We start from the raw sequence: 21,867 nt of genomic DNA, 5'->3' as shown, positions 1-21,867 counted from the left end.
GGAGAGCGAGAGAGGTGATCTCGCTTATGGATAACAGTGCAGCACACACCTGGCCAGCTGTGCAGAGCGAAGGAGAAACATCTGATCAGTCAGTTAGTGTTTCTGTTTCTGCTGCGGTGCATGTTGATGCCATTGCTAACCGCTGCTGAGCAGCACAGAGTTAATGCAGCAGCAGCAGCAGCAGCATCTGTTTCAGAGGAAGAAATTATTAAATATAATAAAGGACCACACTGGTGCTTTCTGCCTTTCATGTTTTAGCACATTTACATTACAGCCGACTATTTTCTGTTTACTTTTCTAGCAGTCAGCTGTTGGTCTCCATGTGACGGCTGCTGCCACTGTTGTGAAGTATATATGCTCTGTTATAAATGGCTACAAAAAACACAGGTATGGTCCTTTAAGAAGAACAAAAACAAACAAACACTTGATAAGTAAAAAATCTCTACATCGTTAACCAACAATTTCACCAGCCATTCAAACTGAATTTCTTCTTTACAGTCTGAGTCAAACTCATAACAGCAGCTGATTCAGCAGCTCCGCTCCGGAGCTTTCTACTGTACCACACTGTCTTCCTCAGCAGCTGGAGTCCTTGACAAAAAACATTTGAACATCTACATTTCAGTGACAACAAAGCAAAGGAAGATCACGTGACACAATCAAAAGCTCCAGAACAGCTGCAGCACTGAACGGCGAGATCGTGCATAACTGAAAGAAGCATCGTAGGACAATCTGTTCACCTGCCAAGTGCTGTTAAAGGCTGTGATGTATTTAAAGTTTCAACTTTCCAACAGACAACAATTGAGGAACATAAAAACTCTGTACAGTGCAGCACCTGATGGCTTTAAGACCACTGAGACGTTTGTGTCCACGACAGTAAACATTTTGTGTGTCTTTGGAAGCAAAATGTTAAGGCCTCCTTCACGTCAGCATTTCTTATTTAGTGGGGCCAAAGCCAGACGACATGGATCACGAGGACACGTCACCGGGTGCAACACAAAGTGGACAAAAGGCGAGTTTTGCTCAGTTGATCTCCTGAAACCATCTCCCCAGTCTCTACAACCTGATTCCACATGTGATAATAAGAGGAGTCAAACTGCCAGCAGGCGGCTACGTGACGTCTGTTTGTGTTTGAACAGATTTCATCAGCGTGTGGGCCTGAAGGCAGGGAGGGGTGTTTGATAACACGGCGATGAGATTCAGCTACCAAAACACTGTGGAAACAGACCTCCTCAGCTAAATCTCCACGTTGACAGCAGAAAACAGACACAAAACATCCAAACCAGTCTTAACGAGAGCATTAGTAACTGTTATCACCAAGTTTTGATCACTGAGGAGGTAGTGGTGACACTGAAAGGGCCAGAATACACTGTCAGAAACATAAAAAAAAAAAAAAAAAAAAAAGTCCCCACATGCCGCCAATTCAACATTGACACCTTCTTCACGCTGTGATTGGCCAGCCGTGCGGAGGCGAGAAAGGAGCCAGGGTTTGAACTTCTTGGCACAAGTGTTTCGGTCACTTTTTCACGTGATCGACCAAGCGCAGCGCTGCGAGTTCCTCCCAGGAGAGGCTGTGTTGAAAACGTGAGCTGTTCTCCACGCATTTCAACGATACTGCGTCTCCCCGGGCAACGGGTCCAAGGGCCGCTTTGATTCTAGCCTGACTCGGCCCTGACTGTCAGTGTGACGTGGACGTGTAAAACAGGTCACATTAACTGGATTGTGGTTGTGATACTTGGGCTCTAGACAAAAAAAATAATAATAAGATGCAGCTCCACGTAAGATGAGTAAAATATTAGCAACACACACCACAAACGAAGAGACAACAGTTGACACCATAAGCTGTCCGCAGCAGCACCAAGCCTTCATTATACATTTCCTGGACACATTTCAATGACGCTTTCTATCTTGTTTCATTTCTTTCTTGCCTGTCTGCAGCAGAGATTAATTGTAATTTTACCAAAAACTGGAATTTGGTACTAAAATATGAATGTACTTTAAAGAAAAGCTCAGCAAATAGTCATACATTTATTATCGGGAACCCCACTGTTGAATTATTTGCTCGCCTGTAGATTCATTTAATTTGTGCATGATCGGCTGCCAACTTAATGAAGGTATATGAACTGAGCACGGTCGCTATGTTCCATCTGATTACGAGCAAACTGCACAGTTCTTTACAGGAAACATATCCAGAAGTTACAGACCCATAAAATGAGGCACTACCCGTTCTGTTTTGTTCTTCTATTGCCATATTTGATTGATTTTCTGAAGATTCACGCTCGAGTGGCTTTTAAGTGGACTCGAATGGATTTCCCGTTTTGTTGTGATGTGATTTTAGTGGTTCAATTGACTGAAAATGCATCAAGGTCTCACCTGCATCAAACACATAGAGTCACTAGGTCATTTTCTCTTCGGGCTACAACTAATGATTGTTTTCAGAGTCAATTCGCATTCCAATTATGTTCTTGATTAATCGTTTAGACTACAATATGTCAAAAAGTAAGAAAAAAAATGCCCTCCCAGCTTCGATTACAATCGATTATCAAATAGTTGCAGCCCTTCGATCGACTACTTGAATGATGACTTAATCGTTGCGGCTCTGCTTTCCTCCATTACGAGAAGATATTCATTGGCGCTGCTGGAGACGGCTCGTAGCCGAGAGCAGAAGTTTGACAACAGGTACAAATGTAATTACAGTAAAAGCTGATGTAAATAATCGACACTCCCGCATGAGACATGGACCGGGCTGACCGACACTGGAGTGGAGTTGCATTGCTGGTTTTTCACCCAGTCACCCCCAAGGCTCCGGGAATAAATCAAAGGGCGTTTAGACTGTCACAATCTTTGTTTCCCTGGTCTCATCAAGCCCAAAATCTAACGTACACCATTGCATGAACACATCAGGGCGAAACCTTAGAGACCTCAGAGGCAACCTTAATATTGCCCTTGGTGCAAAATCTTCAGGAAGGCTACTCCTTTCATAGGACACCTTGACATTTTGATTTAAGCCAGATGTTTTCATTTAACAGGCACAGTTTTCTGCATCTGCGAGCCAGATTCTCTGACAATTAAAGCAGACTGTTGGCATTCCTCGGTGAAACGCAGGGGCGTGTCGTGCTGCAAATCAGTGGCGCTAGTGAGGAATAATAATGAGCACTTTCACTGTTAAACTGATTAGCTAACACAGAAGCTATTTGCTCATAATGAAAACCAGTGCGTGTTGATGAAAAGCGACTTTCAAAGTGTCAAAGCTTCCGGTTAAATCTGAAGAGAGGTCAAACAAGAGTGGGTCTTTGTTTCCCACCTCAAACAAACGCATCAGTATGTCACGACACCTACAGTACAGACGGCGGAGGTGTTTTTGCAGAAGAAGCCAGAGACACATCTACTCCAGAGGTCAGCAGATTAAGAGAGAGCAGGGGAGGGAGCCATGCGACGTTATTCATTCAGGAAGAGTGTTAGCATGAGAGACAATAACAGGAGGAAGTCAGCCGGGGGAGGGGGGGGTGAGATGGAGTGAGTAAAAGCAAAGGCACTACAGATTGAGTACAAAATAAAATCAAATAAATAAAAATCTTAACCCCTTCGTTTCACTAACCCAGGAGTGAGCACGAGGCTCGTAGTGGCCGGTGCGTCGGACAGTGAGTTAGTCCGTCTGGAAGCTGTCGGGTCAGCTTGCCTCTGGCGTGTCTCAGCGTGTCTCTTCCTGCTCGGTTAGCTACTAAGCCTACTGACACAGTGATGGGGGGTCTCTCAGGCAGGCTGGGAGGGAGCGTGAGCGTGTGTTAGAGTGTGTGTTTGTGTCAGAGTGAAGAGGCGGCAGGGCTGGTCCTCGGTATTGTTCCTTGAAGTCTTCCGTCTGTCTCGCGGGCCCCCGCGGCCCTCGGCTCTTCTCGGCGTCAGCCTCTGTGGCGTGTGGCGTCCTCAGTATCGGTACATGTCGTAGGTGCTGACCCAAGACGAGGGAAAAGCCCACGTGGGAAACTTATGGAGGACTTCCTCCAGTTGAGCAGTCCTCTGGTCTTGCCCGAAGAAATAGTGGGACGAGATGGCAACGGAGATCATGCCCTCGGGGCCTGACGGGTCGGGGTCCCTGGGGGGCTGGCAGAGGAGGAGAAAGAAGGAAAACCATGAAAAGGAGAGAACCAGACAGCAGCTTTGCCAGGCCCTGAGAAAAGCCACCTCAGCTTTAGCTTCATTGTGCTGCATGTGTTTTAGCTTATGCAGAGGATTTTAAAAGAGCCCTCAAAAGGTCACTGAGTTGCTCTCAACTCATGCAACTCAAAACAATTCAAATCTCCAAAACTGGAGTTTAAAGGTTTTCACATGACACAGCCCAACTGAGTCCTGGTGGGAGCTCACCTCCTGCAAACAATCGCAGACTGAGGCCCTGAGGGTGATGCTTGGCAGAATGTAGAAATGTGAGGAATGAAAAGAATGACATTAAAAAAAAGAAAACCTCAGCTGCATCTGCCTGGATCCTGAGATGGATTTCGGGCTGTGAAAGGTGCAGCAGTACCTGCTGATTTATTTAAAACCATGGGCGAGGACAACACTATTAAATAGTTCAACATGTTGGGAAACATGCTTATTAGTTTTGATGCAGAGTAAGATGAGAAGGCTGATATCACTCTCATGAATAAAGACTGGAAACAGGGGTAAACAGCTAGCCTGTTCAAAACTAAAGAGTTGGGGTCTTCCTCTCACCTCCTCTCATTATGAACGGAGAGCAGTCTGAATAATTCACATGGGAGAAAAAAAATACATAACAGAGCAGAGATATGAAATATGTCTGCCCCTTTAGCTGCATGCAGTACCTGGATTTCAAACCAGAAGGTCCATGTGGGCGCGTCAAGGCCGTGGGAATAGAAGATGAAATATTCTCCGCTCAGGTCGAACTGGGGCGTCCCGTCACCGAAGGACCATGTGGAGAGGCTGGCTCCTCGGTGAGGCATCAGGTACAGAGACATGTGGCTGGGACCTGCAGAGAATGGGACGGGGCCCAAAACTGAACGTGCTGAAACTCCTAAAAACCTAATGCGGCATAGTGATAATAGCTGTTCTGGAGCTTTTGAGCACGCACCATGATCTTCCTCAGCAGATGGAGTTCGGCCAGTTCTCATGGAACTGCAGATCAACTCAACTCGCTCTTTTTTTCTTGTTTAAGCCTGTTCTAACAGCATTCAGAAACCTGAACATCTACATACAACTGGGAAGACTCCTTCTGCTGAGGAAGATCATCTGATAAGACTGAAAGCTTTACAGCTCTGCCTGCTCTGTCTGTGTATGTGAATATGGCTCAACTCCAACTGATATCATGTTGTTAAAAGTCAAAGCTAGGTCTTTTTTTTTGATTGTATCTCTGCATGCAACTAATAGAAAGATGACCTGTGTCGATGTGTGTTTGCGCTCCTGACCTTTCACACTGAAGGTCATCTTCACCGTCCCCCAGCTGGTCTCCTCTTTGGAGAGCAGGCTGAACTCCACTGGAGAGCTGGGGGACACTTCTGGGGCAGGAAGGTACCAGTTCTTCCTGCAAATACACCAAAATAACATGAAGTAAGCGAAGTAGGAACAATAACCTTAAGCGAATGGAAACAAAGCCATAAGGCTGTGTAACGGACTTGCTGAGGAACTTCACAGGCAGGAACCAGGGGTAACCACAGAAGGGCTGGTCCTCACGGCAGTGGGTTCGAACACTGTCGTTGATCTCAGGGACGAGGGGAGTGATGTGCTGTATCCCCGTGTAGTCAAAACTGTTGATCCACAGACCTGAGTCCCGGCTCTCCACCTGGCCCTGGAGATTGTGGAAGGTCCGTGTCGTATGCTGCAGGGGGTTGGAAAAAACATTTTAAAAAGGAAGTCATTTGCTTCTTCTTCTTCTTCTTCTTCATATTTTTCTGCTCTTACCAGAATTCATAGCTTATTTACTTAATCTATGATTTACATGAGCAGGTGGCCGTTTTCTTACCATCACAAAAACATGTGTGGAGAAATGTCTGTGCACGATGCTCAGTCAAGATCAAACAAGATAATCTGACCGAAAAATACAAGATATTTCTGCGGTAGCTGTTTTCTCGTGGCATTAGAAGCATTTATGTTGCATTTTTGAGGACATGTTTCATTCAATTTACCATGTTTTACAAAGCTAATAGAAATATATAACATATATAACATATATATTGGAAAGGCGGAAAAGACAAATGTACAGATTTTTACTCACATCTAGTAAAGGAAAAAAGTGAATGTATGAGTGATTTCCATTTTTGCTGGAATTGGAATAAATGTGTATGTTTCTGTGTACAGTACATATTTGTGCTTCTCTCTGTGTGTGTGTGTGTGTGTGTGTGTGTGTGTGTGACTTTTAACCTGCAGGAAGACTCGTTTTGGCCTCGGGCTGTCTGGACTGCCTGAATAAGGAAAGAGGAGGCCACAGGACATCAACAGGAACATGACCACGAAGACTGAGCCCAGACCAGCCAGGATCCACTTCGTGCTCCGCACCAAGTAGATGAAATGCAGCTGAGACAGACAGAGAAATATAATATGTTACTGGAGTGGAGGAACAAAATACACTGCAGTCTTTTTTGAGATGACAACAACCATTAGAAGTGGCACATTATATGGGAATACTAACAAAAAACGAGGAGAGGAAGATGGTTGCCAGGGTGACCAGGGAGGCCAGCACCACCTCAGGGGGGATCTCCGTGCCGCTGCGACCCATGATGGGCGTGAAAATCTCGAACACCACCCAGATGAGGAACATGAAGTGGACATACGGGAGCGCCAGGCCAAACAGATAGAGCACGCTGTACTTCAGTGATGCTCCTGCAGGGAGATGGAGAGGTTAGTGTTTGTCAGGTCACACTGAACATGACCCACAGCTGTACGAATGCCTCTTAAACCCCAACAAACAGTGCTGGAGTAATGACGGCTTTCAGTGGCCTAGTTTGATCTTACTGCTTAGTCAGCTTTTAGAACCAGGTGTGGGTAAACTGATGCTAAAGTCTTTTTAATTTGCCTATAAATAAACATTCACTGCAAATAAAGCTGAGTTGAGTGTTTACCTCTATGTTTAAATTCTTTGGCCAGCAGTAGTTTGGTGGCCAGGGGGAAGGCCACCATTAGCATGGGCACGTAGGCCGTACACAGGCCCTGCTGGGTCAGCCACACCAGGCTGCAGCACCACAGCAACAAGCTCACGTCGAAGTAGAGGTCCCCCAGCTCCACCAAACGGACACCCTGCATGGAAAACACACATAACAAGGAACGTTCCTGAACAGAGTAGAGACATCGGTGGAATACCCGTTTTTATTTCAGCTGTATTTTGCTTTGATGGGTAGGTAAGAGGAAGTCTCTCTGAGACTGGCCAGCTTATTCTCATTGCTTAAAATGATGTGACATAGTCATCTTCTTTATTACATTTTTTACTCTCTATGTTAAATTTTGTTGATAGACCCCTGTTTGTATATATTTTGGATGTCAGTACAAAATAATGTTGTCAAGATATATATTTTGAACAACAGCTTTCCTTTTAATATTTTCTTCTTATCTTTTATAATTGTAAAGTAGAAAAAATAATGAATGTATTAACACAAATGTCTCATTACAGACTTAACAAAATAAGAGCATCTGCTAGTATCATCATGATTATCGGTATACAGAATATCAGCTTAAACTACTTGTGATTAAAATCTGCTGACATACAGGAAAACTAAAAGTTTTTTGTCTCTGAAGTGTGTGTGTGTGGGGGGGGTACTCCTCACTCATCAGATGTAAAGCCTCTGAAATGCATCACCTTACTTCAGGAGTAACACACAGAGCAGCTGAGGTTGTGTTGGCAGGATCGTACCCTCAGCTCCTGCCTTATATACACACTAAACATACATCACAGACAATATTACAGAACCTTTTTTACGCAGTCAGTAACTCATGACTAATGTGAATAAACTCTGAACAGGAACAAATAATCACAGATATGACTTGGTACTTTCCAGTTTCTACAAGAGGAACTTTTCACAATGGCCACTGTTGTATCCTGAAACTTTAACCATAAACTAAAAAGGAACACAAAACCAATGAAAATGGTTTGGAAAGAACCTCGACCACCGCAGGAGGAATTCACTGATCTGATTTGCCATGCATTACTGTAGGACGATTGAGAGGGCTTGCTGCAATATTTCTTTACGAAGCACAGTTACATCCCACAAGCACACAAAGCAGTGTTTGATTAAAATGAGCATCCAGATCCCGGCTTCACTGAGAGGTAGAGCTCTTTTCTCAATGTAATATGTAAGATTATTTGCGAGAGGCACTCGGCCAGCTTCCCTCTCACATTGCGTTTTGGTTGAATGACTCGTCAACCAGCTGTTATATAGAAGCCTTCACGCACGCACACACAGGAAAAAGCTATACAGCAGCATATGGTCTCGCATCACTGCCACACAAATAAATCCCCAGTTCTGGTCAGATGCTATGTGGGACTGCAACCACACAGAGATCACCGTTTTTTTAACTTTCATCTTATGCTGTAATGTTTGCAGATTTTAGTGTTCCCTTTCATTGCAACTGGCTGCACTAAAATGTACAAAGTGTGCTAAAAAGTCTCTAACACAATGCAAGAAGTGGCTTCACTATTAGCAGGCAGACATGCTAACATGTGACAGCTGGAAAACCACGAGACGCTCCCTCCTCCCTTGGCTCTCAGTAATAGACAATACTTCGGTGAATTAGTGCGATGGATGACTGCTGCTCATGATCACACACACACACAAAGAACTGCTGTTCTGTGATCAGCATAGAGGAAGAGGAACCGTAGCTTTCTCCCCTCTGCACTTTGGTCCCCTTTAAATGTGAGCTCAGCCAGTCATCAAGAGATATTAAAGCTCTATCTAGGTAGTAATGTGACCTCTCCTTCATATCAAGCAAAAATGCAATGCAGGAGAGCAGAACTAAAAAAAAGTCTATAAAAGTTCAGAGGAAACTTTCAAATGTAAAAATATGTTTCATGGAATCCGGAGTATCTGAGGCAAGTTGGTCAACATTCTTTCTGCTTCAGTGAGAGTATTTCCACACTCCTCTTTGGCCTAGGCCTATGATACACATCATTACATTGTTACAAAGCACTTCTCCACCATTTACTGTAGACTATACTTAAGTTTCTGCACATACACACACTGTCTGCCCTGTAAATAACTTTCCAAAGAAAAGCATTTTGGGAAATATGCTTATTTGCTTTCTTTCCCAGACTTAGATGACAATATTGATACCATACTCATATCTGTCCATTCAATATGAGGCTCGAGCCAGGAGAGGGCTAGCTTAGCTTAGCATTAAGACTGGGACGGTGAAACAGGCTAGTTGCAAGAAAGCAAATAAACATTTCTTTTCCCCAAAATGCATACCTTTAAAGAAAGCCTGGCATAAAAACTCCACTTACTCCGAAGTACAAGTTCTTGGCCAGCGTGTGAATGAGGATCATCTTGCCTGTGGCAGCAGCTCCGTACAGGCAGATGGAGGCATAGAAGTGGTTGTACCAAAACATGGAGCGGCCCAGCAGAGTGACGAGCAGAGCTACAATCAGCACCGACAGCAGGGTGATGAACCAGCTCATGATTGCTACACCTGTGGCGCAGGCCAGATCTCGGACGTAGCGACCACCTGAGAGAGCGAGAGAGAGAGAGCGAAACACACAAGAACAGCTCACCCAACTCTTCTACAGAGAAATCAAATGAGTCTATCAATTTGGGATTGTCCATTTTGAAAGAAGTACATCTGAATAAGCCACAAAGAGGAAGACACACCCTGTAAAGGAAGATATAACATGCATCCACCAAAGGAAATGGTGACCCACCTCCATTGCCCGGCAGCGAGGCTTTCTTGGCCAGATAAAGGAAGGTGGCAGTGGCTACCATGTAGTTAAGGATGGTGCCAACGCGGGCCGGGTAAGCCACCACGACAACCCCTAGCAGGTCAAAAAATACCATGTTGCCATGACGATACTCTGATGAATCTGCCAACTTCTCTGACATTGCCAGGTACCTCAGGACCGCCAGGATGTTGTCACCTGAAAACAGGAAGTGAGTTTTGAGGTGGAAACGGAACACAACAAAGCTTTGCATTGAACCGCTCTGATTTCTTCAGTGTGGAGTCAGAAGTACATCAGGTGGACGACCAGGGCGTACAAGCAGGACATGATCTTAAAACCAGGACCAGGTTACTTTGGAGTAAATGCTGGGTTTAGTCTAATTTTTTAATTCCGCTCCCACAATCAGAGGAAGGAACTGGCTAAAGTGACTGAATTTGAAAGTGATAACCTTACTATCATATGACAGAAAGGATCATCCTTCATACAGCTGACACATCATATGCAACGGGCAGAGTTTACTGATGACTCAGTATAACCTCCTGACCAGCAGGGAAGGACTTCGGCGCTGAGGTGGTGGCCTCTGTCATTCCTGCACAGACCATCCCGACAGTATTTTCTTCAACAATAAAACCGCGTGTAATGAACACCACGTAAACGAATTACCAAATATTAATCTGTTACTGTGTCTGTTAACTTGAGACATATGATGTCTGCTTTAATCGTTGGTTACCTTACAACTATTTTTAATTTATGGATGTATGGAAGACAATTCAGGCTGTAAATTACACATGTTCTGAAAAACTGCATTATGATCTTGCACATACAACACTATACTCTCCCCCACGTGCAATACACCCGCCATCATACCCTCCTACATGCACTGCTACTCTTATACTCACATTATACAGTAGCTTTTCCCATGACAGCATATGGAAGAGAAGATGCACAACCCCTCCCACACACAAAATAATCTTACACACCACTATTGTATGCACTGTCTTACACTACCACAGAGTGTGTAATGGTGTTCCTGAAGGAGTACGGTGGTGCATGTGTGTCTGATTTATGACCTAACGGCCTCTTGTAGTTACACAACAGTTGAACACCAGTATATTTAGGACATGTAGAGGACTTTCTGGAAACTCGCAGCACTCATGATCCTGAATGTAGATGGGAAATGTGGCTACGTGAAGGATCAGTAAGAGGTCGCCGAGGCAGTTACTGCTGCCTGAGGCCAAGTTTCTTTTTTCTGCACAGCTCTATGTAGCGCTGCCTGAATGTCTGCACAGTTAACAGAGCACACAAACACACACACACACACAGACAAGACAAAGCGCCATTGTTCTTCCGCCTGGTATGCTCGCTGTGGCCTAAAAGTGTAAACAAGTGTACAACATCTACTTGTTCGTGTTGGGTTCACTGTTTAGCTACACCATTCTGCTTTGTGAATCACCCACAACTTTCCCGTCCGAATTTCACAATGACGAAACGAAAATGTTAAGATTCATTAGAAAAATTCAAATGTAATCATTTATTCCACGGCAACATTTATAGCTGCTATACTGCCATGCACTTATTTACGGATCTACATAACATCATGTTTACAAACAGATCCAGGCTACATATATTAGAGCAATGCTAGCCTTGCACTTTTCCTCCACTTTTTCTGAAGGGAGAGCTGCAAAACAGGAGATCTGAAAGAGGCCAAAATCCTGCTCTTCATCACAGGCATCAACAGAGCAGCGCTACTGGTGCATCTGTATCATCATCTGTGTTGTATCTACTCTCCACCTTACAAAACTGTTCTTCTCTGTGGACTAAAAATACCTTCTGCCCACCCTCTGAAATCTCACTTTCTCTCTCTAATAATTCATGCCTTTCACGGCGAGTTGTTGTACACAAAAGAAGAAGAGGGAGACGTCCAGTAGCTGCTGAGGGAGAGAGGGGAAGATGCAAACCGTCTCGGGTTTTTAGCGCTGACTGACTGGTTTCACTGCTAAGCAAAGCAAAATAATTCGTCAACACGGGCACACGAGGTAAAAGAGGGCAAGTGCAACATAATGTCTGTGGCTGCTATGTATGCATGCATTTCTTACTTCTCAGGGAAATAATGAGTTCAGCGTAGTGCTGACCAGTCTGAAACCGGGGGATACAGCACAAATGGACAGCATGCGTTTGCGTCTGTGGCAGAAAAATGGTGTTGGCATCTGTTTTTAAGCGCACCGGTCTACTGCTGCAGTGACCGCTTTGTCCTTGAGATTCACCCAGACAAATCCACCAGCTAACATGCTCTGAATCTATTAGCAATGTGTGTTAAAATAAATGATATAAAATAATTTCAAGACACCTGCTGTTCTACGTAGATGCATGCATGCTTCTTTACGTACCAGCTCTCTGTATTGAGTCTGTCAGGATCCTGTCGGCTGTGTCGTACTTGGTATGGTAGATGAAGCCGTTTTCAATGAACGCCAGATCAATGCCTGTAAAAAATGAAACACATAGAGCCTGAATAAGATTTTTTAAAAAGACATAAAATAAAACCATCTTTGCTTTGTATATCAGCCACTGTTGTTTTCCTAATTGGACATAGAAAGGCTCCACACTTTCATGACTAACTTCAACACTGTATTGTGAGGATTGGTCAACATTACCTGGGATGTTACCAAAGTCCCTGTAAATGCGGAAGTCGGTGTCAGAGGGGATGATGCCACTCTGAAACACCTCCTGGCCGACCACAGAGGCGAAGGGGTGTTTTGCTGCGTGAACGTAGGCCTGGACCAGCCACGGGTTCTCTGGGCCTTTTGGGGAGTAGCAGGAGGAAAATGTTTCTTGAGTATTTTATATATTGTACAGTTTTCTCACTTTCCCAAGTTCTGCCACACTGAATAATCATTCTGTAGAAATGGGTTCTGTAACTTGTCTCTTGCTGTCTTTACTACGAGCTGTTTTGGTAGCTGAGTAAGTGCAACCATTATTAGGCTAGTAATCCACACAGATACTAAATAGTGGCAGAATGACAGAAGGTAAATGGTTCCAACTAGAATACATAAATACTGTAGGTATATAACACAAAACTAGACCTACAGTGCACTCTACACCACTGTAACAGCAAAAACAGCATCGCATTTACTTGCAAGCTTCCCCAGTTACAGGAGAAAGAAATTTTGATGGTGGGCTCCAAACACAAATATATGCAAAGCAAACACAACAAGAAAGCGTGCTAACAAAGAAAGCAGAACAATTGGCCAAACACAAATGAAGCAACATTTTGTTACCATGCCACCACAGACCTGGAACAACCGCTCAGCTGAGGAGAGACAAGCCCTGACTCTGACCATTTTGAGTCAAAGATAAAAATTATCTTCTTAGCTTTTAATAGCTTTCATTTTTATTGTTTTTAATTAAAATTCACTGTGCTGCTAATATGGGAGGATTTGCTGTGTTCGTTTATCTTTTATTCCCACTTGATTTAAACTTCACTGGCACTTGTATCGCTTGCCTGCACTTCTTAAATTGTGAATCTGTCACCTTTGCTGTATTTCTATCATTATGTAAAGCACATTGAGTTGTCCTTGTGTATGAAACGTGCTACACAAACAACATTTCTTTGCCTGCTTTGCCAAATGCTTACAGTACCTGTCTGGAAAACAACCTCCTTGCCCCCAACACCTGCAGCCTCCAAGTTAATGAAGGCTCGCACCTGCTTGGCCCAGGGATGCTGAGTAATGAAGCCGTGACTGGCCTGACAGAGAGACAGAGTAAAAAAGCAAAGAAACAAAGAGTGAGAGAGAGAGTGAGTAAGAATGCAGCAGAGAAAATAAGGAAAACAGAAAGAGACGAGACGTTTATAATGAAAATGACAATCCAACGTGGTGAAGACAGGCTCGTTCCAAAGTGTAAAATATATGTCCTTGTCGCTGCATTTTACCTGAAGGATATTTTCCTCTGCCCCATTAAAGAGGAAGATAACTCCATGATGAAGAGGAGTAGATTGGTTGGCCAGAGAGTGGAGGACTTCCAGCATCACTGCACAGCTCACTGCATCATCACTGGCACCTAAGACAAGGAAACCAGTGCATGTGTGTCAAAAACACTAAAAAGCTGCACAGTTTGGGTAACGTGAGCTCCTACTTGCAAACAGAAGCTTGGCATTTACACACAGACTCGTGCAACTGTTCACCCAGATCATCATTATCAAGTGTCCTGACGCAATGGCTCAGTGTGACACGAGGACACATGCACATGATTTTACTCTGACGTACATCAGAATAGCAAAAATTTGAAAGCACATGAGAATGAAGGGAGCAGGCTCCGTGTGCAAACATGTGAAGAATGCGGCAAGCTGGTAAAAACCCAGCTCCCCCTGTCTGTATAATGGAGAGCACGGAGGAAAAGGGGTGAGAGCAAAAAGAAAGGCCCACATGAGGCATGTGATGCAAAAAGATCAGACATGTTAGTGGTGAGGAACCCAACTTTACCAAGGCTAAATGTGAAGAAAGGGGGGGAAAATGTTCAAAGTTCTGAGAGCCAAAGTAAGACATCATGTGCTCCGGCTTTCTGGATTGAATGTGTTCATGAGGTACGGGTGGGAGCCGGTTTGTCTGGGTGCCATTCATGCTCCTGTCGCTGCCATTTGTGTCAGCTATATTTTAATCCTTGTCCCCAAAAAGCTGTGTGAGAGCTCAGTAGATGGCAGGTACAAAGCCTGAATAATCCACCTGTGCACATAACAGCTTTAAAGTGGAAAAAAAATTACAGTAGATATGAAATAAGTACTTTGAACTCAGTTATCAGTTTGCCCTCCTGATGGCAATCCTGATCCTGATAAATGTGCATTCAATAATGTGGAGGAAAATATGTGCAAGGCCTCTTTGCTCTCTCTTTTTTTCTATGATTGTTTTTTTGCATGAACAAGTGTTTGGAATTCCGAGCAATCAAAGGCTTGGCAGGAAACGGTGGACATGAAAATGTATTTGTATCTTCCTGGTCCACGCCTCCTGGATCAGTTTCCTTTTGCCGGTGAAGCTGTGTGTGTGTGTGTGTGTGTGCAAGTGCGTGTATGTGAGGAGAGGGAAAACATGACTCTCCAAGAGGCTGAAGGGTGTGGAGTGAAACTGTGAAAGTTCCTGAATTAAAGCGAGACAAAGAATGGCTACATACCACAATGTGCTACTGTACAGTACAGTTATTACTGTGCTGTCTGGATACGATCCCCTGGTAGCTCTAAGCAGCTTCCTGGTGAAGCACAGTAAGGCCGTTTGCAGTAATTTACAGGAAGTATTGTGGACTCAGATTCTCTGGATCGGTTTGCAATGGCTGTCTACATTCCACACTGCGTGGTCCACGCAACTGCAGCGCACAACATAGGACACAAGTGACATTATGTCGTATAAGCCACTTGGGGCCTTGCATAATGGAAACCTATGGCTTGTGCACAATGTGAGGAAAAGAGCTGCAGGATGTGACACGGAGTCCACACACATGCTAGCAGCTCTTGTTGTCATATGATAGAGATGCTCAAAGCTAAATGGTCACATCAGCAAAAAGCTATGGTTACCATATTCAGCAGTTTAGTTTAGCACATAAGCATGCTAACAACTGTTGACTGGCACTAGCTACAAAGTACAGCTGAGGCTTCTGGGAAGGTAATTAGTTTGTCAATATTTGTACAAACTGAAATGTTGACCAAATGATGGCGCTAGATTAAAAGTGAGGGGTCACTCTGGGCGACCTGAGGCAAATTTCACAACAAATCACGCCTCTTGTTGGCAAACTATTTCACTGTGAACCACAAACGAGAACCTCATGTCACAACACCACCGACTCCAGCTCCTTCCTTACAGCATCGTGAAGTGACAGGACACACCAATCAAACCCAGAGCAGGAAGCCACAGATTCACCATTTTAGATGAACAGGATGTCACTTAGCAGGTTGCAACAGATTTGAGAAGTTGCCATCAGTTGAAAAAGATTTATTACAGTTATACAGAGTCAAGCTACTAAACAAATAGATAAGTCCTTTTTCTTTCTGGTAATTTGAGCTTGTCACACAGGTGAGTGAATGTTTTTTGCATGTATCTACAAGCAAACTGTGCTACACCTTTTGCAAATTTCCCTGCTGTTTCCTCACAGAAGAAGGTTTCCATACCTGGACTGTTGGCCACTGTGTCAAAGTGGCAGTTGGCTAGCATGAGATGCTGCGTCCCGCCTTTAGGCTCCAGCCTGACGGCGATGTTGGTGACACGGTCATAGAAGCTGGTGAAGCCTCCGAGAAAGTCAATGGAGAAAGAGCCGGTGGGACGCTGCACGTCCACCGTGAGCTGATGGGGTCCCGCTGCGGTGTCAGCCCGGATCTTCTCAATCTGCTCCAACAGGTAGCCCACTGTCAGGACTTCATTCTCCTGGCTGCCCACAGGCCGAGGGCCGACGCTGGTGATCTGCTCCAAGTGCCGTCTAGATTGTGAGGCGAGGGAGGAGTGAAGAGAGGGAAGGAGAATATTGTGGTGCTGATAAACTGTGAACCAAGCCTATTTGAGCCTCCTCAACATTAAACTTGCGCTTGTGTGCTTATGAAAGAAACTCTTCGACTAAATATTATGGGAGCATCATACAGGAGAGTCACAGCAGTTCACACAAAAAAGTAAGAACATATATTTTCCTTTATGTCACACGATGAATGGGCTGATTGTGATGACTGCACAAATATCCATATTTTACCCATATACTGTAGATTTAAATTTTATACAGGTCAGCAGTGCTATAACATGCAGTTTTAAGTCAAAAGTTGAAAAGTTTTAAAGAGAGCGAAGTGACATTATGAATACTGAGTGGAGGTCTTGGGCTTGTCATCTGGGTGGGGAAGATCTTTCCAAAGTAACAAAGTTGACCCAAAAAAAGATAAAACCAAAACTTAATTTATTTTCCACTGATTTTAAATGAACCCATTTTTAAAAACATGCAGGGTATAACCCATCTTTGTTACGTTAGCCAGAGTCAGGACCACAGCCCTGACTCAGTCAGGTTACAGTGTGCTATGTCTCTGTATTACTTTGACCATATCTTCCTTGCCACTGCACAGACTCCGTTAAGAGATGGAAAACAGGAAATGAAGCCAAGCAACAGATACGGCACAGAAAAAGGAAAAGCAGATGCGTTTCCTGATCTTTTCTGTTAAAAAGCTGCTGCTGCTGCTGCTGCTGCAGCTGTTCAAAAAAGGCCAATGTTAGCTTAACTGCCCACACCAGCAGGACTGCTGCTGCGCTAGCTGATGCTCACAGCCTCCAAAAAACAAAATCGTTATCTAACTGTGGTGGGGGTGAAGCCCTGTGTTGTTGTCCAACTGTTAGAAGCATGGGTCATAACTAACAAATGTTTGCTTTTCCTTTGCTTTTGATTTTTCTTGCAGTGACCCAGTGATACCAAATATTATTAAAGATGTCTGAATTGAGACTTTCATTCCATTTTGAAGCCTCTGAGGAGCCGCTTTATGCTCAGGCTCATAATTCAAATCTGGATTGGCCGGGCATGGGCTTGTGAAAGCCATGATTGTGACCAAAGAAGCTCAGAGCCCTAATCAGTTCAAATGCAGCACGCCTGACTCATTTATAGAGCGACCAGCCAAATGATGGCAAATCCCATCGGCCAGCAGTTTCAAGAGCTCAGCTGCAGCCATGCAGACCTCAGATTCAATGCCATAATCCCTGTCTCTCCTTCTCACAGGGACTGAAAATCTGATAAGAGCTGCTGCACCGTGAAACTCAGCAGCTTGTTTTATCTGGAAATGGACAGGAAGTATTATGTTCTATGTGGTCCCATAAAATGCATTTTATAATCAATTCATCTGTCTATTATTTGACTGATATTCATCTTCTATAAAGATGAAAAGTTCATATCATAGGTTGACAGTGAAAAATGCTTATTTTCTCTGAGAGGTCAGAAAAACCAAAAGGCATTCAACTGACAGTTATGTGATACAGAAACATGAGCTTTTTACTCACACTCAAAACAAACTTTAAATCAAGCTGAATTGTGTACTGATGCGCTAGTCAATCAATTCATCGTGAATAATCTGAGTAGCAGCAACTAGTGACAATTTAATACTAGGCCACAAAATGATTGTTTTTTTTAAACAACTGATCAATTGCTCAGATCATAGGTTGATTTCTCCCATTAAAGGGACCACAATCCAAACATATTCAGATTGTGTTGATATAAAACAGATAAAAAAGAAAATGGCCACAAATATTTATATATTTTTTGCTTGATATTAGCTTTTATAACTGACTATATGTAGCTGCAACAGCAATGTTCACACTGAATTTTTAGCAGGCCTTCACAATTTTATTTTTATCTTCAACCGTTCGCTTTTCGAGATTCTTACATATCATTTTTCCTTCTGTATCTCTGGGTCATCTGAACATTTTAGCCTGTTGGAGGCTGCATCGTTTAAGAGATCAGTTGTGGGGGTTAACCGTCAACACACTGCTAACACACCTGTCTGCCTCGGAGGTAAAGGTGGAGGGGAGGAAGCACCCGGTAGTGGTTTCTAGGCGGGTCTGTTGCCAAACTAGAGGAAAGGTTAACCAGTGCTCTGCTACTTCGAGACTGTTAGCTAACATTTAAAGACACAAAAAGGTGAGTATTATACCAAGCAGGGGGCAAAACTCACCTTGCTCTTACTGCGTTGAACTCGCCGGTCGGCTTCCCAATGACGAGCTGCTGTAACGACAAATGAACAAGTCCCCACAGCACCAAAATAAACACAGAGACCAGCGAGGCTGCCAGCCCTTCCCGCAGCAAGTACAGGCTCACTTCGGGCTTCCTCTTCGGGTCACCGCTGTAGCCGTTATTACCGCACCGGTCCCGGGAACCGTCGTTATCTTGCGCTACATAATTGTGCGTCCCGGAGGCTTTTATTCTCCTGACAGTGGTGTCGCTCTCCATTTTTGAGCCAGCGGTACATCAGCTGCAAGCGTCGCTCTCAGGCGTCGCTTTTTTTCTGGCCGAGCGACGGATCGCGCGGAGGGACAAACTTCGTCTGAGAGGGCGGGCGGCCGAGGCGCCAGGAAAACGACAACAGAGGAGGAGAGAGTTTTAACACGCTAGCTGCTACAACTCTGATGAGGAAGTAGGTCAAACGTAACTAGCCAGCAATTATTAGAAGAATTTGTCGACACTTAAAAGGAATGGTTCAACATTTAGGAAAAAATTCCTTTCGACACCGGTGTTAATTATCTCCTCATTAACCCTTCGCATGCTAGCAAATAAATTAACTTCCCAAAATGGCGAACTAGTCCTTTAACATGAACTCAGCGAACCTCTAAAGTAATGCAATCCATGAGAAAAGTCCTGCAAAAATCCTACATTTGTGAGACTAGTAACTAACCAGTATTGAGATTATTTACTTAAGTAGAACGTCATAAAAACACTCAATTGCAGGTACATGCCCTGCATTCACAAGTAAAAAAAAAAATCAGGTATTCTCAACAAAAATGTCCAAATTTAAATACAAAAAATAAAACAGGCAAGGCAAAAACCACCTTTCAACAACAACAAACAGCTGGTTATATTGGAGATATTTTAACTAGTTAATCTACACTTTCCATAAAGTAGTAACTATAGCTTGAAACAAAATACGTCCCTCTGTAATGTAGCGGAGTAGTAGTGAGCAGGAAAATGAAATACAGAATACTGTAGGACATCATGGAATATTCTTGGTGTGTATGTTCTCTATGTAGTCTTATCTAATCTAATTTTAAAAACTTTTATCTTTGGAGGAGTTCACTCACCTACTCTATAATATTTTTGAGGCCACTGTTAGGTATGTAGCTGTACAGGAACACATTATGATGAAAAGTTCTTCTATAACTTCATCAAAAATCAGGCATCAACATTATTCATTATTTAATTGGCACTGAGTGATATTATTGCTGTTGAGCGGAGATGATGCGATTTGACCCTGCGGTTTAGGCTGCTACTTTGTCGCCATCGTGTGGACGAGATGAGAATAGCAGAAGAGAGTTTATCCTAAGGTCATTGCACATTGACTTTTGTCCTATTAAAGTCTTACTTTATCTTTTTCTTCCACGTTTGTATCAGTATTGCATACAGCAAAATATGACCTAATTTTCAATTCAATTGAAATTGAAATTGAATCAAAGTTCTGCATTCAAAATATTACTAAATTAAAGGTAAGAGGTGAAATATCAAAAATAAGCCATTGACAGAATAGTTCCTGTTAGTGGTGTACATTATATTTTATTGATGCAATAACATTTACTCAGTATTTTAACGTTGTCGTGGGTCAAGGTGAAACTATACGATTGTTTTACATACTGATGGGCAGTTTAATAGTTAAGCTTTAAATAAATCTGCAAGGTAACAGTTAACTAGTAACTCTAGCTGTCAAATGTAGTTGAGTAATAAGTTTGACATGTAGTACAGTATAAGTAGCATGGAATTTAAATAATCACGTAAAGTACAAATATCTCAAAATTAAATTAGGTACAGTGCTTAATATACTTACTGTCCTCCACTGCATACACTAAGCTAGGCTACACGCATTAACTGCTGAACTGCCTGTTTTCTCCTGACAAAGGGTCAAAAATGAGACGGAATCTAGCGACAGTGGCTACAAATAAAAAAATATGGAAATGATACACCTTTAGTGTCTTTGTTCGTTCCATTAGACGCTCCCATGTAAATACATAGCCGCTAGCCTAACGGCGTCAACGCACGTATTTGTTTTTTCGGCTAAGTATCGACTTGCTGTGAATAATCAGGAAGGACACGTAGTTAGTTTTGACATTAATATTAATTGTGATATATACATAATATATATATATATATATATATACATTCTAGTGACGACACTCGACAGATTTTACGGTGTTTTATTGTTATTTTAAGTGTGGTCACAGGTCAGGGTCCGTCAACTCCCTAAGGTTAAGTTACGGTCATGTTCTTCACTAGCATCTTTAGCTTTTGTAGTTAGCTTTAGCTTGTTAGCATGTGTGTGAAGCTAGATATAAGCTTATTTTAGTCTCAGCTGTAACCATGTCTTCCGCTTTCAAAATAAAAGTGTCGGTTTTTACGTTAACGGAGAACATGTAGGGTTTTGCACTATTCCTGTCGTAATTTTACAAGAAACAAGAACAAGAAATTGGGAGTTTTTTCAAGTCTACAATTAAAAAGACTTGTTGGATATTTCATAAGATAGATAGATAGATAGATAGACAGATAGACAGACAGACAGACAGACAGACTTTATTTATCCCAAGCTGGGAAATTGCAGAGCAGCAGCAGCATTACAGACAGTGAAATAAGTGAAAAATTGTCAAATAACACTATAAAGAACAAAGTATACATAATAAAATATCAAAATAGCGAGCAGTAAAAAGATTATATACATAATAATAAAATAGCAAAATAGTAAACAGTAGTAATGAAAAAGTCTTGCACAAAAAGAATATCTACAGCAAATGGCAGTGTACGTGACTGTAAGCATAACACAGTGAAAAAAGTGAAAATTTGTGAAATAGGACTATAAAGAACAAACTATACAGAATAAAATATCAAAATAGCAATCAGTAAAAATTATATACATAATAATAAAATATCAAAAGTAGCAAACAGTAGTGATAAGAAGTATTGTATATATATATATATATTTTTAGCTGTTATTGTACAGTGTAATGGCATGTGGCAGGAAAGATTTCATGTATCTGTCCCTTCGACAGAGGAGCTGAAGCAGCCTGTGGGAGAAGGTGCTCCACTGTCTGTCCACTGTGTGATGGAGAGGGTGCTGATCATTGTCCATGATGGATAACAGTTTATTCAGCGTCCTCCTCTCCACCACAGTCTGAAAAGACTCAAGTCTGAGTCCAAGTACAGAGCCAGCCTTCTTGATGATCTTATCAAGTCTGTTGGTGTCGCTGGCTCTGATGCTGCTGCCCCAACATACAACAGCAAAGAAGATGGCACTGGCAACAACAGACTGGTAG

At 42.9% G+C, this 21,867-nt stretch overlaps 1 protein-coding gene across 1 annotated transcript; it reads right to left on the bottom strand.

Annotated features, from left to right (window-relative positions):
• Positions 1–1,407: 1,407 nt before the first annotated feature.
• Positions 1,408–18,843, bottom strand: LOC121622827 (endoplasmic reticulum metallopeptidase 1). Its single transcript, XM_041959834.1, has 15 exons — positions 18,534–18,843; positions 16,014–16,318; positions 13,794–13,921; positions 13,502–13,607; positions 12,517–12,663; positions 12,253–12,345; positions 9,851–10,063; positions 9,437–9,657; positions 7,065–7,239; positions 6,635–6,825; positions 6,367–6,519; positions 5,622–5,824; positions 5,415–5,530; positions 4,815–4,978; positions 1,408–4,098 (listed from the first exon to the last, which is right to left on the bottom strand). The coding sequence occupies exons 1-15, from the start codon at positions 18,806–18,808 to the stop codon at positions 3,922–3,924; spliced, it is 2,667 nt and encodes an 888-aa protein (XP_041815768.1). The 5' UTR covers positions 18,809–18,843; the 3' UTR covers positions 1,408–3,921.
• Between the last annotated feature and the right edge of the window lie 3,024 nt (positions 18,844–21,867).

The sequence above is a fragment of the Chelmon rostratus genome, chromosome 19 (genome assembly GCF_017976325.1).
Source record: "Chelmon rostratus isolate fCheRos1 chromosome 19, fCheRos1.pri, whole genome shotgun sequence".
In the NCBI taxonomy this organism is placed as follows: Eukaryota; Metazoa; Chordata; class Actinopteri; order Chaetodontiformes; family Chaetodontidae; genus Chelmon; species Chelmon rostratus.
This window is presented reverse-complemented; position numbering and strand designations above follow the sequence as displayed.